This window comes from Balaenoptera acutorostrata, chromosome 11 (genome assembly GCF_949987535.1).
Source record: "Balaenoptera acutorostrata chromosome 11, mBalAcu1.1, whole genome shotgun sequence".
NCBI classification, from domain to species: Eukaryota; Metazoa; Chordata; class Mammalia; order Artiodactyla; family Balaenopteridae; genus Balaenoptera; species Balaenoptera acutorostrata.
Window position 1 is genome coordinate 32,686,306 of NC_080074.1, and position 14,634 is coordinate 32,700,939.

The following is a 14,634-nucleotide window of genomic DNA, read 5'->3' on the forward strand; positions in this document are numbered from 1 at the left end:
AATTCTATCAAACATTTAGAGAAGAGCTAATACCCATCCTTCTCAAACTCTTCCCAAAAATTGCAGAGGAAGGAACACTCCCAAACTCATTCTATGAGGCCACCATCACCCTGATACCAAAACCGGACAAAGATACTACAAAAAAAGAAAATTACAGACCAATATCACTGATGAATAAAGATGCAAAAATCCTCAACAAAATACTAGCAAACAGAATCCAACAACACATTAAAAGGATCATACACCATGATCAATTGGGATTTATCCCTGGGATGCAAGGATTCTTCAATATATGCAAATCAATCAATGTGATACACCATATTAACAAATTGAAGAATAAAAACCATATGATCATCTCAATAGATGCAGAAAAAGCTTTTGACAAAATCCAACACCCATTTATGGTAAAAACTCTCCAGAAAGTGGGCATACAGGGAACCTACCTCAACATAATAAAGGCCATATATGACAAACCCACAGCAAACATCATTCTCAATGGTGAAAAACTGAAAGCATTTCCTCTAAGATCAGGAACAAGACAAGGATGTCCACTCTCACCACTATTACTCAACATAGTTTTGGAAGTCCTAGCCATGGCAATCAGAGAAGAAAAAGAAATAAAAGGAATACAAATTGGAAAAGAAGAGGTAAAACTGTCACTGTTTGCAGATGACATGATACTATACATAGAGAACCCTAAAGATGCCACCAGAAAACTATTAGAGCTAATCAATGATTTTGGAAAAGTTGCAGGATACAAAATTAACGCACAGAAATCTCTTGCATCCCTATACACTAATGATGAAAAATCTGAAAGAGAAATTAAGGAAACACTCCCATTTACCACTGCAACAAAAAGAATAAAATACCTAGGAATAAACCTCCATAGAGAGACAAAAGACCTGTATGCAGAAAACTATGAGACACTGATGAAAGAAATTAAAGATGATACCAACAGATGGAGAGATATACCATGTTCTTGGATTGGAAGAATCAATATTGTGAAAATGACTATACTACCTAAAGCAATCTACAGATTCAGTGCAATCCCTCTCAAATTACCAATGACATTTTTTACAGAACTAGAACAAAAAAATCTTAAAATTTTTATGGAGACACAAAAGACCCTGAATAGCCAAAGCAGTCTTGAGGGAAAAATATGGAGCTGGAGGAATCAGACTCTCTGATTTCAGACTATACTACAAAGCTACAGTAATCAAGACAATATGGTACTGGCACAAAAACCGAAACATAGATCAATAGAACAAGATAGAAAGCCCAGAGATAAACCCATGCACCTATGGTCAACTAATCTATGACAAAGGAGGCAAGAATATACAATGGAGAAAAGACAGTCTCTTCAATAAGTGGTGCTGGGAAAACTGGACAGCTACATGTAAAAGAATGAAATTAGAACACTCCCTAACACCATACACAAAAATAAACTCAAAATGGAGTCGAGACCTAAATATAAGACCGGACACTATAAAACTCTTAGAGGAAAACATAGGAAGAACACTCTTTGTCATAAATCACAGCAAGATCTTTTTTGATCCACCTCCTAGAGTAATGGAAATAAAAACAAAAATAAACAAATGGGACCTAATGAAACTTCAAAGCTTTTGCACAGCAAAGGAAACCATAAACAAGACGAAAAGACAACCCTCAGAATGGGAGAAAATATTTGCAAACGAATCAACGGACAAAGGATTAATCTCCAAAATATAGAAACAGCTCATTCAGCTCAATATTAAAAAAACAAACAACCCAATCCAAAAATGAAAGCTGCTCAACATCACTAATCATTAGAGAAATGCAAATCAAAACTACAATGAGGTATCACCTCACACCAGTTAGAATGGGCATCATCAGAAAATCTACAAACAACAAATGCTGGAGAGGGTGTGGAGAAAAGGGAACCCTCTTGCACTGTTGGTGGGAATGTAAATTGATACAGCCACTATGGAGAACAATATGGAGGTTCCAGAAAAACCTAAAAATAGAATTACCATATGATCCAGCAATTCCACTACTGGGCATATACCCAGAGAAAACCATAATTCAAAAAGACACATGCACCCCAATGTTCATTGCAGCACTCTTTACAATAGCCAGGTCATGGAAGCAACCTAAATGCCCATCGACAGACAAATGGATAAAGAAGTGGTGGTACATATATACAATGGAATATTACTCAGCCATAAAAAGAACGATATTGGGTCGTTTGTTGAGACGTGGATGGATCTAGAGACTGTCATACAGAGTGAAGTAAGTCAGAAAGAGAAAAACAAAAATCGTATATTAACGCATGTATGTGGAACCTAGAAAAATGGTACAGATGAACCAGTTTTCAGGGCAGAAATTGAGACACAGATGTAGAAAACAAACGTATGGACAGCAAGGGGGGAAAGCCACGGGGGGGTGGGGGTGGTGGTGTGATGAATTGGGCGATTGGGATTGACATGTATACACGGATGTGTATAAAATTGATGACTAATAAGAATCTGCTGTATAAAAAAATAAATAAATAAAATTCAAAAAAAAAAAAAAAAAAGGAACTCAGAGAAAAAAATACATGGTTGCCATGAGTTTAAGTAGTTTTCTTGCCCCTGGGATGAGCTGAAAAACAAGTTTTGCAGTAGTAGGAGAGATCTGAATTCTATTCTCCTCTTTTTAAAAAAAAAAAAAAAGATAGTTGGCAAAGTCTCCCAGGATCAGTATGAGTATAGGATAAAAAGTAGAATGCCTTTCTTGCAAGTATGTATGTGTGGCAAACTATTTAAACATATGGCAGTAGGTGGCAGCACCATGCCATCAGATGGTAGAATAATCGAAAAGACCTAGCTGATAGATAGGAGCCATCTAGTGAAGGACAGGTTTCTTGAATTATGGAGACAAGAAAAAATAAAACAATAACAAAACAAAAACAAACACATTAGCAATGAATATTAAAAATGGCAGATTATAAAGACAATTATATGCATTTTTGCTTTATATTATGGCTTTACAAAGCTTTTTATTTTTAAATAATTTCAGTTAACTCATGAATACCCCTTACCCAGATTTCCCCAAATGTTAGCATTTTACACATTTGAGTTTTCACTCTCTCTCCCTCTCTCTCTCAACACACACATTGTTGTTATTTTTTCAAATTGTTTGAGAGTTAGTTGAGGCATGATGCCCCTACATAACTCTCACCCAAATGCAGTATAAATATCAATATCAGGAAATTACTACTGAGTCAATATTATTTACAGACTTTAAAAAAAAAATTTCACCAATTGTGCCATCAATGTCCTTTATAACAAAATGAAGTTTTTTCCCTGGTTTAGAATCCAGTCCAGAATCACGAGTTGTATCAGATTGTCATAGCTCTTTTATTCTCCTTTTAATATTTTATTTTTGGAGAAAATTAGCTAGAGATGTATAAGGAAATGGTGAGAATTAATTATCAGTATAATTAGGATTTTTTAATCAGTAGTTGACCCTAATACTTTTTACTCTGTTCATGGTTAGTAGATGAAAACAAAATAAATATTACAAAATTCATTATATGAAAAGCACATCAAATAAACTAAATATACATACACTATAGAGTTAGATTGCTTAAATTTTTTAACTGCCACTTGATACGTTATCCACATAGGAAAATAAACTTGCCTTCTGCTTTCCTCCTAATTATAAATTGGCTTAAAATTTGTACAATTATAAATTTATTGTTCATCAGATCACTGTGCAAACAATATTTCCATTAACTTTTAGGCTTTTTACTGTCATCATAAATTCTATCATAAACTTAGGTAAACGCGTAATGGTTCCTGGAGTGATTTTTTTTTTTTTTTTCCTAGGGGACAGTCTGACAGTTCCAACAAAATTCAGCCTATTTGAAAGGCAAGGTGAGATAAAAGCATCACTGGATAGGAAACCAAGGACTGACAGTGCTGCTTTTGAAAATGGAGGTGAGTTAGTTTATTACTGATTGATTCTGAGTATGTCACCATATAATAAATGAGTCTGAATTTTTTCTCTCATAACTGATTTGTTTCATCAACATCTTTTTAGCATTTTATTCATTGGCTTTGGATAAACTCCTTGAGGTCAGGAATTGTGTATAATCAATTGCTCTAGACGAATCTCTAGTAGAATGTCTGGCACATGATGTGCACTCCGTAAATATTTGTAGAATAAATGATTTTACATTTAAACAATTGAATGACTAGATGTATAGAGACACGTTTATAAAATTTACAGATGACTGGAAGTTAATATGCTGGAACAATGAGCCAGATTTAACAACGTAAACTCAAACTGTGATAAACATAATCTCTTGCATTTAAGTCCAAGACATTACCGGTAGGTTTTCTTCAAGTTGGGAAAGACCTGACATGATATATATTGTGAGGAAAAAAATAAATGTTTTTGTTGGCCACAAGGTTTCAAAATAATTCAGTAACATGTGTCAGCTACCGAATAGCTAAGGTAAACTTACATTGAATTATTAGGAGTAGTATAGGAAAATAATTAAATGTGATGTCATTTAAAATACTCAGTAGAGTGTATGACTTATAGAAAGATGCTCTATAAATGTCATCTATTATTATACTAGTTCCACTGATTTCTGTACAGGGTAGTCCACATTTGGGCATCATTTTTAAACAAGGTTACTTGAAACAAATATTTTATGTTAAGAAAGGGTAACTTGTATGGTGAAGGATCTGAAATTAAGTATTTAAGTAATATTTAAAGCAACTATGGATATTTATCCTGGAATATAGAAGATCTTTAAGGAACATAAAAACTGCTTTCATATATCTGAAGATATTATGTGGAAGATAAATTATATTTACTCTGAGTATCTCTAAAGTGTGGTAAAGATTGTTATATAGAAAATTGTGTTGACTGTGTGCATTTTCTTCCAATTATCTGTAAATGTACATACTGTATTTTCATATATATATACACATGTATTAATCGAAACATGTATGATATGTATAGAGATGGTGATGGTATCACTGAGAAGTATTTACATAAAAGTGTGCAAAAGGGGTATTTTAGGGGAGGCTTATCCTGTATTAAAAGACAGTTTTGTACAATTTTCTGCCATCATTGCCACTGACAGTAAGTTATTGTCATAGGAGGTGACTGCTACATTCCACAGAGGATCATATTTCTTGGAGTAGACGAAAATGAAGCTTTAACTGAAGAGAAAGAAATCACGATGTCGAAATGTTCAAATGCTAAAGGTAATGAGCCAGTCTATATTTTGATCCATTTGTAATTTGTATAGACAATTTAAATATAAAGCATGATTGTTGTAGAGGCAAGGTAATAAATAAAAATATACACAAAATACACTAGATAGGAGTCAGAAGCCCTAAGTTTCCAGTCCTGGCTCTATCCCTAATTATTTGCCTATGGGGCTTCATCTTTTTTTAGCTTCAGTTTCCTTATCTGAAAAATTAGCCTGTTGGACTACATAATTTCTAGGAGTCTTGCTAGCTCTAAAGTTATTGGTTCTCTTAAATGGTAATACCCAGTCCTCTAGTTTGTTTGTTTTTTTTTCAGCTTCCAATATTCAGTGTGATTGAATTTTCTTAGAAAGCTTTGTTTGTGAACATATATATACTGAGAAGACTATTAATTCTCATGCTGACTTCCCCACTTTATGATTGTTACTAATTATAGTCTGTGAATAATCCAGAGATATGATAATAAAATACATTCTCTATAGTTTTATGCTGCCTTTATCGTGCTTAGAATCCCCCAGCTGGGACCTCTGCTGAGCAGCTCTCTCAGTCACAGACAGTACAGCTGTCCTCTAATTAGAGGACTTCACATGTTCTCCATCTAAGTATTAACCAATTACATCTACTGTTTTCCCCACCATTAAATAAATATTCTCAAGAACAGGAAGACACTTGTGATCAAATTCTCCTTATGGAAAATTATATGTAAATCTTGTTTCCTCTCTTTTGCTCAATCCATCAAAAAACACACACCTCTAACTACACTAATAACCATAGCCACCATTCACGTGTGGCTGTTTAAGTTAATTAAAATTAAATAAAAATTTTAAAATTGAGCTCATCAGTTGCACTAGCCATATTGCAAGTGCTCAATATCCACATGTGACCAGTGGCTATCATTTCAGACAGCACAGATTTAGAATGTTTCCATCACTGTAGAAAGCTCTATTGGATGGTCCTGCTCCAAAGCTTAGAACAAGTGAAGATTGTTACAGATATTTCTTCATTCTTGGTTTAAATTGGCACACTTGATGTAAAATTGATAACCTTTTATTTTTTTGTATTTTATTTTTTTATACAGAGGTATTAAAAATATTGCCACAAATATATAATTTACATATTGAAGATAATGGCTGTTATCTCTGAATTTTTAATGTTTTGTTAGTGACAAATTTGGGGGACGCAATCTGGTAATTAGGGAATTTCAGTGGTGGGTTCTAAAAATTAATATACGTATATATATTTTAAATAGGTATGCCCATCATATAATGCTTGCAAAGTGAAATACCAACTGAAACACTTTTTTTTTTTTTTTTTTTTTTTTTTAATTTTATAGCTACTTTATTTATTTATTTATTTATTTTTGGCTGTGTTGGGTCTTCGGTTCGTGCGAGGGCTTTCTCTAGTTGCGGCAAGTGGGGGCCACTCTTCATCGCGGTGCGGGGACCGCTCTTCATCGCGGTGCGCGGGCCTTTCACTATCGCGGCCCCTCCCGTTGCGGGGCACAGGCTCCAGACGCGCAGGCTCAGTAGTTGTGGCTCACGGGCCCAGCTGCTCCGTGGCATGTGGGATCTTCCCAGACCAGGGCTCGAACCCGTGTCCCCTGCATTAGCAGGCAGATTCTCAACCACTGCGCCACCAGGGAAGCCCCACACTTCTTTTTACTAATAGTGACATTCTATTTTCTTAATTTGCTTTTAAAAGATAACAAGGACAGTCCTCATCCAAAGCGTTCCCTAACTACCCGACTAGTACCTACAACGCATGTATTAAATGCTACTGAGAATATCAGTATGAAGTGCAGAGAGGACCCCTCTTCAAGTGAGACATCAGCTCTATCACTTTTGGGCCTTAGATATATTTGCCTTATCATGGATTTGTTTTGCTTATTTGAAGGCGAATTTTAAAAAAGAAAGAAAAAAGGATGGTTTGAAAACTATTCAGGATTAAGAATTAAAGACACAATATTCTTCTAATTGACAATGAATTGTGATGTAGGTCCTAGTAAATTTTACACTTTCCCACTAGATTAATTTAGCTCTTTTTTTTTTTTTAATTTTTATTTATTTATTTTATTTATTTATGGCTGTGTTGGGTCTTCGTTTCTGTGCGCGGGTTTCCTCTAGTTGTGGCAAGCGGGGGCCACTCTTCATCGCGGTGCGCGGGCCTCTCACTATCGCGGCCTCTCTTGTTGCGGAGCACAGGCTCCAGACGCGCAGGCTCAGTAATTGTGGCTCACGGGCCCAGCCGCTCCGCGGCATGTGGGATCTTCCCAGACCAGGGCTCGAACCCGTGTCCCCTGCATTAGCAGGCAGATTCTCAACCACTGCGCCACCAGGGAAGCCCCCCCACTAGATTAATTTAGATATTAAAGTTAATAATATACTACGTTCTCTGAAGATTCATTAGTACATTTTAAATTTAACCTGTGCTGGGATACGTTGACAAATTTTTATTATGTTTCAGATTATTTTTCTTGATTTGGCTTCTCCTTGCTATTTAGTACTTGCAGCTTCTTCTCTTGATACAATTAAGACTCATGAATCTTCCTGTTTCCCTCCCTCCTTCCTTCCTTTTCCTTATTTCATTTATTGAACCCCTGTAATATTCTTCAGCCCCAGCTGGGAAACAAAGGGAACCGTGATGGTTTACCTCAGAGAAGCTCAGTTTAGTGACACTTGTGAAAAATATGGTTTCCAAGTTCTAGGAGTGGGAGCATGAGAGTAAGGGTGGGGCATGATGTTTGGAGCGGAGGTGGTGAATCAGAGCTTCACTGAAGGCTTACTGCTGGAGCCGAAGATGAGAGCTAGGGCGAAGAGAGATTTATCAGCCCGCTGTAGAGAGCTAACGTAATCTACAGAGTGAATTTGATGTTCATTTTCTCTGCGTAGTAGCTACTTGTGAATGTTTAGGATCTCCACACAGAGAAATAATAAAGAATGCTCCTCTTTACTAAACCGTTTTAAGATACTCTGGAGAAATGTACCTTAGATATTCCTGGAAAATTGAGCATGCACATAAAATTTTCCGTGTAAAAGCATGCAAGCAAGAAGTGAATAACTTAGTGATATTAGCACTTACAAATTCTGATTACTGAGGCTTGTTTCACCAAACTACCTATACCCCCAACTTCTTAAGATCTTAAAACAGTAAGGTAATAGTCATTAAAGTATTTTACTAATCCAGTTGGATTTACTAATCCAACTTCTTAAGAAGTAGTAGTTTTGGCTTAAAAAGTACAGAAAGATTTATGTTCAAAATCACAATTCTAAAACTACTTAAAAATAACATTATAATGGGATATATAATTATATTTGATTGTAATTTTATGTTCTTTTAAACCTAAAAAGATCCACACATTCCTTTGGAGAAAAGCATTTTTCTCCAAAGGAACGTTACTTATTGAAAGTTTTCTCATCAATCAATTTCCAAGATAGATTTTTTTTGGTACTTAAAATTAAATCACTCTTTGTTCTAGAAAGTAAAGTACTGGGGTGGTACATTTATTTTTTTCTCTTACTTGACATGTGAATGCACAGATATGTAATTATCACCTACAGTAATTTTCAGATGGAAGCGTCTCTTTAAAAACTGTAAAAATTTGTATCTTCTTTAAGTACATGATGTCCAGCCAGTGAGGAAGCCTCATTTTAAAGGCGTGAAAAAAAGAAAATGGATTTATGATGAACCAAAGAACTTTCCTGGCCCAGGAATGCAGAGAGGTAAAGTGTCTATGTATTTGATATTCCTAAATTGTAATTTGAAAAGAGATTAAATAATATTTTCTAGCAGAAAAACAAGTCATTGTCATGCAACATGTTATTTTAGATGTCAGCCCAATTCCTATAAACTTAGTTCTTTTAGCTTACGTTATCTTCCATTGTGCTATCAAACATTTAAAGTGCAATATGCTATTTACAGGTGTGAAACCAGCTTGTTTTATCCCTCACTCTCTTCCCCCTTTCTTTTATAGCAGTACAGGCTCCAAATCCCCAAAATAAAATGAGTTACCATCGCAATAATAAAAACGGAAATTCTGAGAATGCCTCCTATATCCATGTTCAGAGAGATGCTGTCAGAACTGTCTCAATGAATGCACCTCCCCGCAGCAGGCCCACACACGGGTCCTACAATAAAGTTGATGTTAACAAGGAGCCCAAATTCAACCTCTGTTCAGGTGGAGTTCTACACTTATATAGGCTCTTTACTCATGTCTGTGGTTTGCATTCCCATGGAATTTCCTGATGGTCCAACCAATCTTAATTGCTATCCACCCCCTTCTTTTTCCAGGCCATCACCACCGTAACATCTTAGAAAACTAGTAAGAGGATTTTTGTCCATGTGCAGGAGTGCACATGATTTAAAGGATATTGGAGAAAACATGTTGGGTGCAGATGGCTTGACATGACCCTCTAGAATTTTGTCTCAGAGCACTGCACTTTGTTCCCCCAGGATAACTTTATTTCACTCTTGAGGATTGTTTTTGAATGGTTGACATTTTCTTGTTCCGCTGACTGCATTGTTCAATTATCACTTTCTGTCTAATGCTGTGGTTTTTCTTTAGGCCTTCACGATTACTTTCTGAAAAGGTTAGTTTGGGGGTTAATTGCAATATTTTTGACAACCTCTCATCTCTCCCATCCATGCCCAGATTGCTTCTAAATCATTTCATCATGTAATAGGCAAAGTCATAGTATTTCTCAGGAAGTACAAGGACACAAGGGAGGAGGGAACCAAATCTCTCTTTTTTTTTTTTCCCCTCTCTCAGATGAATTTGGCTCTTTTAAAGTTGGGTTTGTTTTCTCAGCTTAACAAAAGGTCACTCAATTCCCTGTAATTTCATGTCTGTATTTTCCTGTGTACACAGTCTAGTTAGTAGAGTTCTGAATGTTGTGTACTTTCTGAAACATAAGTGAAAACTCTGTGTCTCTCTTAGGTCCTCCTTTTACAATTTACATAGAAGTTGGCTTTTAAATTATTTTCTTCTATTTGTTTTAGAATGGAATGATGTATGGATTTATATATAAAAATAAGGATATTCTTAAGTGAAACAGACTTTTAATTTTATTTACTACTATTATTTTATTATTAATTTTATTATTATTTTACTGTGAGTGGATAGCTGTGAAGAATACAGTAACTACCGGAACAGTTTGATGCCACAGTCTAGATTTGTGTTAAGATGGCCTCACCTACCTTCCTTCCTTCCTTCCTTCCTTTCTTTCCTTCCTTTCTTTAGCTCTGCAAATGTTAACAGAATTTTATGTAAAATATGGTAAGGCCAGGCAATGAAACATTTTGATTACATACACGTATCATACTCTTCTCTAGCTTAGCCTCGTGGGAGCAAACCTTATTTGAGGAACTGAACAGTCAATTAAGAGATGTATAACCGTGTTCATTGATAACTTAAATGGTTTTAATAAGCTCACTTGTATCCCTGATGCCTTAGCCTTGAAATGGTAAAATGAATTATTAGAGAATAGCTTCACCTCTGAGATATTTATAACTTTGAAATGCTCCTGGAATATGATTTTTACATTATAAAATATTTAATTCCTGTTTCCTTTTTCTCTCAGATAAATATATGTCAACATCATATAATGGTTCAGCCTGGCGAAAAAGAATTCCTTTTTCAAAAACATATTCAAAAACTGAAAAGATATATACAGGTAAATATTTACTAGTGATTTTAATGTATCATACAATTCTGAAAATAAATGACAAGTTTTTAAGCTCAAGGAACATATTTTAGAAAATTTAGAAAGTTTTCACCATATACCTGAACATAATTACTTGGAGTTTAGTAGATATCTTCTCTACTAGTAATTTAATTTTACTTTTTTATTGTGTTTTCCTTTGCCCATTTTTATTTTATCAGAAATTTTTTGATATATTTCTCTCCTTAGAACATAGCAGTTTCAGCAGTTATGTAATATAAGATGCATTCTTTGTTGAACTACAAAGCAATATATAAATCCGTATTTTGACACAAAATATTAAAGCCCTACTATATCCACCATGGACACATATTGGCTGGTGCTGGCTGACAGGGCATCTAAGACGTAGTTTCCAGGCTGGGAGGTTCAAAGTGACTATGGTCTCCCCCTGTGCTCTGTGCTCTGGGAGGGTGCAGGGATTCCAGAAACCTCCTCAGTGTAAAGGTTTGTAGCAGATCTGGCCTCAGGTTTGGGATCTGGTTCTTCTACTAAAAAGCTTGGTGTCTTCTCCCAGCTTATTCTGGGGCTGGCTCAGTAGGTTTGGAAAACCACACAGGATAAAATGGTTTCAGTTATTTCTTGGAAAACTGAACCTTTCAGAAAAAGACCTAGATAGGGAGTTCCTACCTAAATCAGTAGCCTAGAACTTTTAGAATCATCTGAAATCCATAAACTCTTATACAAGAGGTTCCCAGAATGAATCAGAACACATCCAGACTAGAAACTGTACACTTTCCAAAATATACAGCTGAGATCTTCTAAAGCAGTATTTCCCTATAAACTCTTGACTATAACTGTGATGCAGTATGCAGACCTGTATATATATTTATACTGGAGTCAGTTGTTTTCTTTTTTCCCATCTCTTCCCAAATCATATTGTACTGCAAGAAAACTCTGTTGTGGCACTATTTAATTGATTATATTTCCTCTTCATTTCACGTGGGTTGCACTTAATTTTGGGGGGAAGGAGGTGAAAAGGCAATGAAAATCCTAGATAAAACTACCAATTGTCAAGTCACATCTTTTTCTCCCATGGTTTCCTTGTGGGTGGGATGTTATTTGGAGCATTAAAGGATGTGCTTCTCACCCCCCTGCCCCTGTCCCAGTGAATACTCTTGTATTGCAGCAGCCTTCTCCCCTCCCATCCCACACAGTGAAACATGAATCACCAAAGGATTTGGAGAAAGGAGGGGTCACTTCAGAGTATGAAGCATGTACCATCCACGTATGCCACAGGAAAAGGGATGTGACAGGGGATGTGAGCCAACAAAACTGCTCTTTTCTTTCAAGCTGAAGAGTAAGGAGGAGGGTATGGAGAGACAGCAAGAGAGCAAAAACTGTGAAGCCATTTACGCAGTACTAGTTCCCTCCTCCCCTTCTCCTACCACCTCCGGCTATGCCAGGGCCCAGGGATAGAAAGGTCAATGATAGAATTCCTCTGGAAATTTTAAGAATCTGAGTATAAAGAGGCTCTGCATTGTACTTCCCAGATGCAATCTAGGGGGGAAGCTTTGGAGAGTTAACGCCATCTGGTGGTGGGATTGTGGGGAGGACAAGGCATGTCTAACGCAAGAGGGCTGGAGACAGAACCTCTTGAGATTGCCGAGCTCCAGGGTTGCTTGGGAGGGCATCACATAACCCTGTGAGTTTCAAGTGAGAGTGAGTTCCTGGGAAAGAGGACCAGCAGGTCTACACAAAGTCTTCTGGCTAGGCCTAAAGGGATAGCATCAAAAAGATGCCTTTGTGGTTGGGTGCTATTCCGGGGAGGACTCAGCTGGAACCTCAACCTTTTGCTGTGCCAGGAAGTCGATCAGAAACCAAGCCATCAGCCACTGATCAAACCCCTGTTACGTGAAGTATGGTCTGAGGGCCACCAGCAATGATATCACCTGGGAGCTTGTTAGGAGTGTGGAATCTCCATCTCAGACCTACTGAATCATTATCTGCATTTTAACAAGATCCCCAGGTGATTAGGATACACATTAAAGCCTGAGAAACCTTAGACTATGTTATCTGGGCCACTGTTCACCAGCACAGGACCCAGACCTTGTTGAAACCCAAGATTGTTGAGAGGACATTCTTTTCCTACCTGTCACACAGCAGGAACCATCCTCCCCAGTCCCAACCCTAGAAATTAGTATAAGGAGCAGGAAGGTAGGGGAGGGAGAAAAACCCTCAGAATTTCAAATCTGAATGTGATTGACATATACATGTGAAGTAGCTAAGAAAGCACTGAATGGGACTAAGTTTATATGCAAATTTTCCACATCAGGCAGAATGGGAATTTAGAATCAAGAAATTAAATAGAATTATAACAAAATAAAGTTAGCTTTCTTATTTACCTGAGCTTTTGCTGGGAAATGTGTAACCCCTAAACTCTTACCCTTTCCGGTTGTTGTTGTCATCACCAGAATAGGGAGAGAAGGAGTAGCTTGTGCTTCCTCCCCTGCACTTCCTGCTAGGGCACAAAGGAGAGATTTCAGCGTTTCCCAGGGGACAGGTGGACTGCTGGAGAGAGCCACTAGTCTACTCCTCTAAGGAATATCTGGAGCCAAGCCCTCAGAAGTGTAACTGGGTGAGAGGAGTCTTTGGGACAATGTTGGCTGCTATGAGGCTAATGCAATGAGAGGAAAATGTGTCTGCGGGAATCGAGGAAAGGAGCTGAAGGCAGTTAGAGATGTCGTTGTCAGCCTTTCCTTGAGGCCACCTGTCCTTTCTGATAGGCATACAGCTGGTGTGACTGGAGGTGCCTTTCTCCAGAGGAGGGAACATTCATTCTGTTCATTCTGGGTGCCCCATGGTGCAGCCTTCTATATACTGTAGTATTATTTCCATTCCTCTCCACCCCTCCATCTAAATTCAAATCACAGCTAGCGGGCTTCAGAAAGAAGTGGAATTAGTTTGAATGGCATTCTGAAAATGTATGAATTAGAACAATAAGCTTAGTTTTTGTTTTGTCTTTAGATTTATGGTAAGTGATTAGCAAAAGAAATGCAAATTTTTGGTACCCTGAAAAATGCTGAAAAAGAAAATAATTGAAATATTTTTTCTATTTTATTATTAGAGCCAAGAAGAAATGGGAGCAAGTAAACCTGGAGGTTGAAAGAAGAGAATAATGAGAAAAGTGCCAGAGATCATCTGGTTTACAATCAAAATGAAAATTCAAAGAATGAGATACTCAAGTACTCCATACTGTATACTGGATAGCCAAAGATGATAATTGCAAATTCTGAAAATAAGATGCAGGAAGTACATTGTGCTTTTTCAAAACTGATAAAAATGCAAATTACAAACAGCTGCCTGTGTATTTATATAGGTCTGGAATTCATTCAGTGCATTGCCACAAACATTTAATAAAATTTAAAAGTTTGACAATTAAAATCATTCTTTAATTGTAAACTAAGATTGCACAGATTGAGGAGTAAAACTGTGCCTTTGATTTCTATTTTGCAATATTCTTTAAGGAAGAAACCTCACATTTTCTTTCTTTACCTAGATTTTAAGCTGGGCGTGGGTGATAGTTACAGATAAAATGTAAACAAATTCAATGAAGTCCCAGGATTACAGTTTGGTGGTGAGTATGAGAGGAATTCTAATAGAAATACACTTCAATGTGTTGTAGAAAGAGACAAAGATTGGTTTATTATTCAGGGCAGTTGCTGAACAAT

General features: G+C 36.7%; 1 protein-coding gene across 2 annotated transcripts in view; it reads left to right on the top strand.

The window, feature by feature from the left end:
* Nucleotides 1-14,084, top strand: part of C11H12orf50 (chromosome 11 C12orf50 homolog) — a 31,808-nt gene extending 17,724 nt beyond the window's left edge. The window contains exons 6-12 of one of the 2 annotated variants that reach the window (XM_028167402.2): nucleotides 3,849-3,959; nucleotides 5,136-5,243; nucleotides 6,951-7,067; nucleotides 8,864-8,968; nucleotides 9,220-9,423; nucleotides 10,826-10,918; nucleotides 14,031-14,084. In XM_028167402.2, coding sequence (XP_028023203.1) covers nucleotides 3,849-3,959; nucleotides 5,136-5,243; nucleotides 6,951-7,067; nucleotides 8,864-8,968; nucleotides 9,220-9,423; nucleotides 10,826-10,918; nucleotides 14,031-14,056 — 764 coding nt within the window. In that variant the 3' untranslated portion in view covers nucleotides 14,057-14,084. The remainder of the gene's footprint in view (nucleotides 1-3,848; nucleotides 3,960-5,135; nucleotides 5,244-6,950; nucleotides 7,068-8,863; nucleotides 8,969-9,219; nucleotides 9,424-10,825; nucleotides 10,919-14,030) is intronic. The other variant, XM_028167409.2, reaches the window with a different exon arrangement.
* Nucleotides 14,085-14,634: the final 550 nt, after the last annotated feature.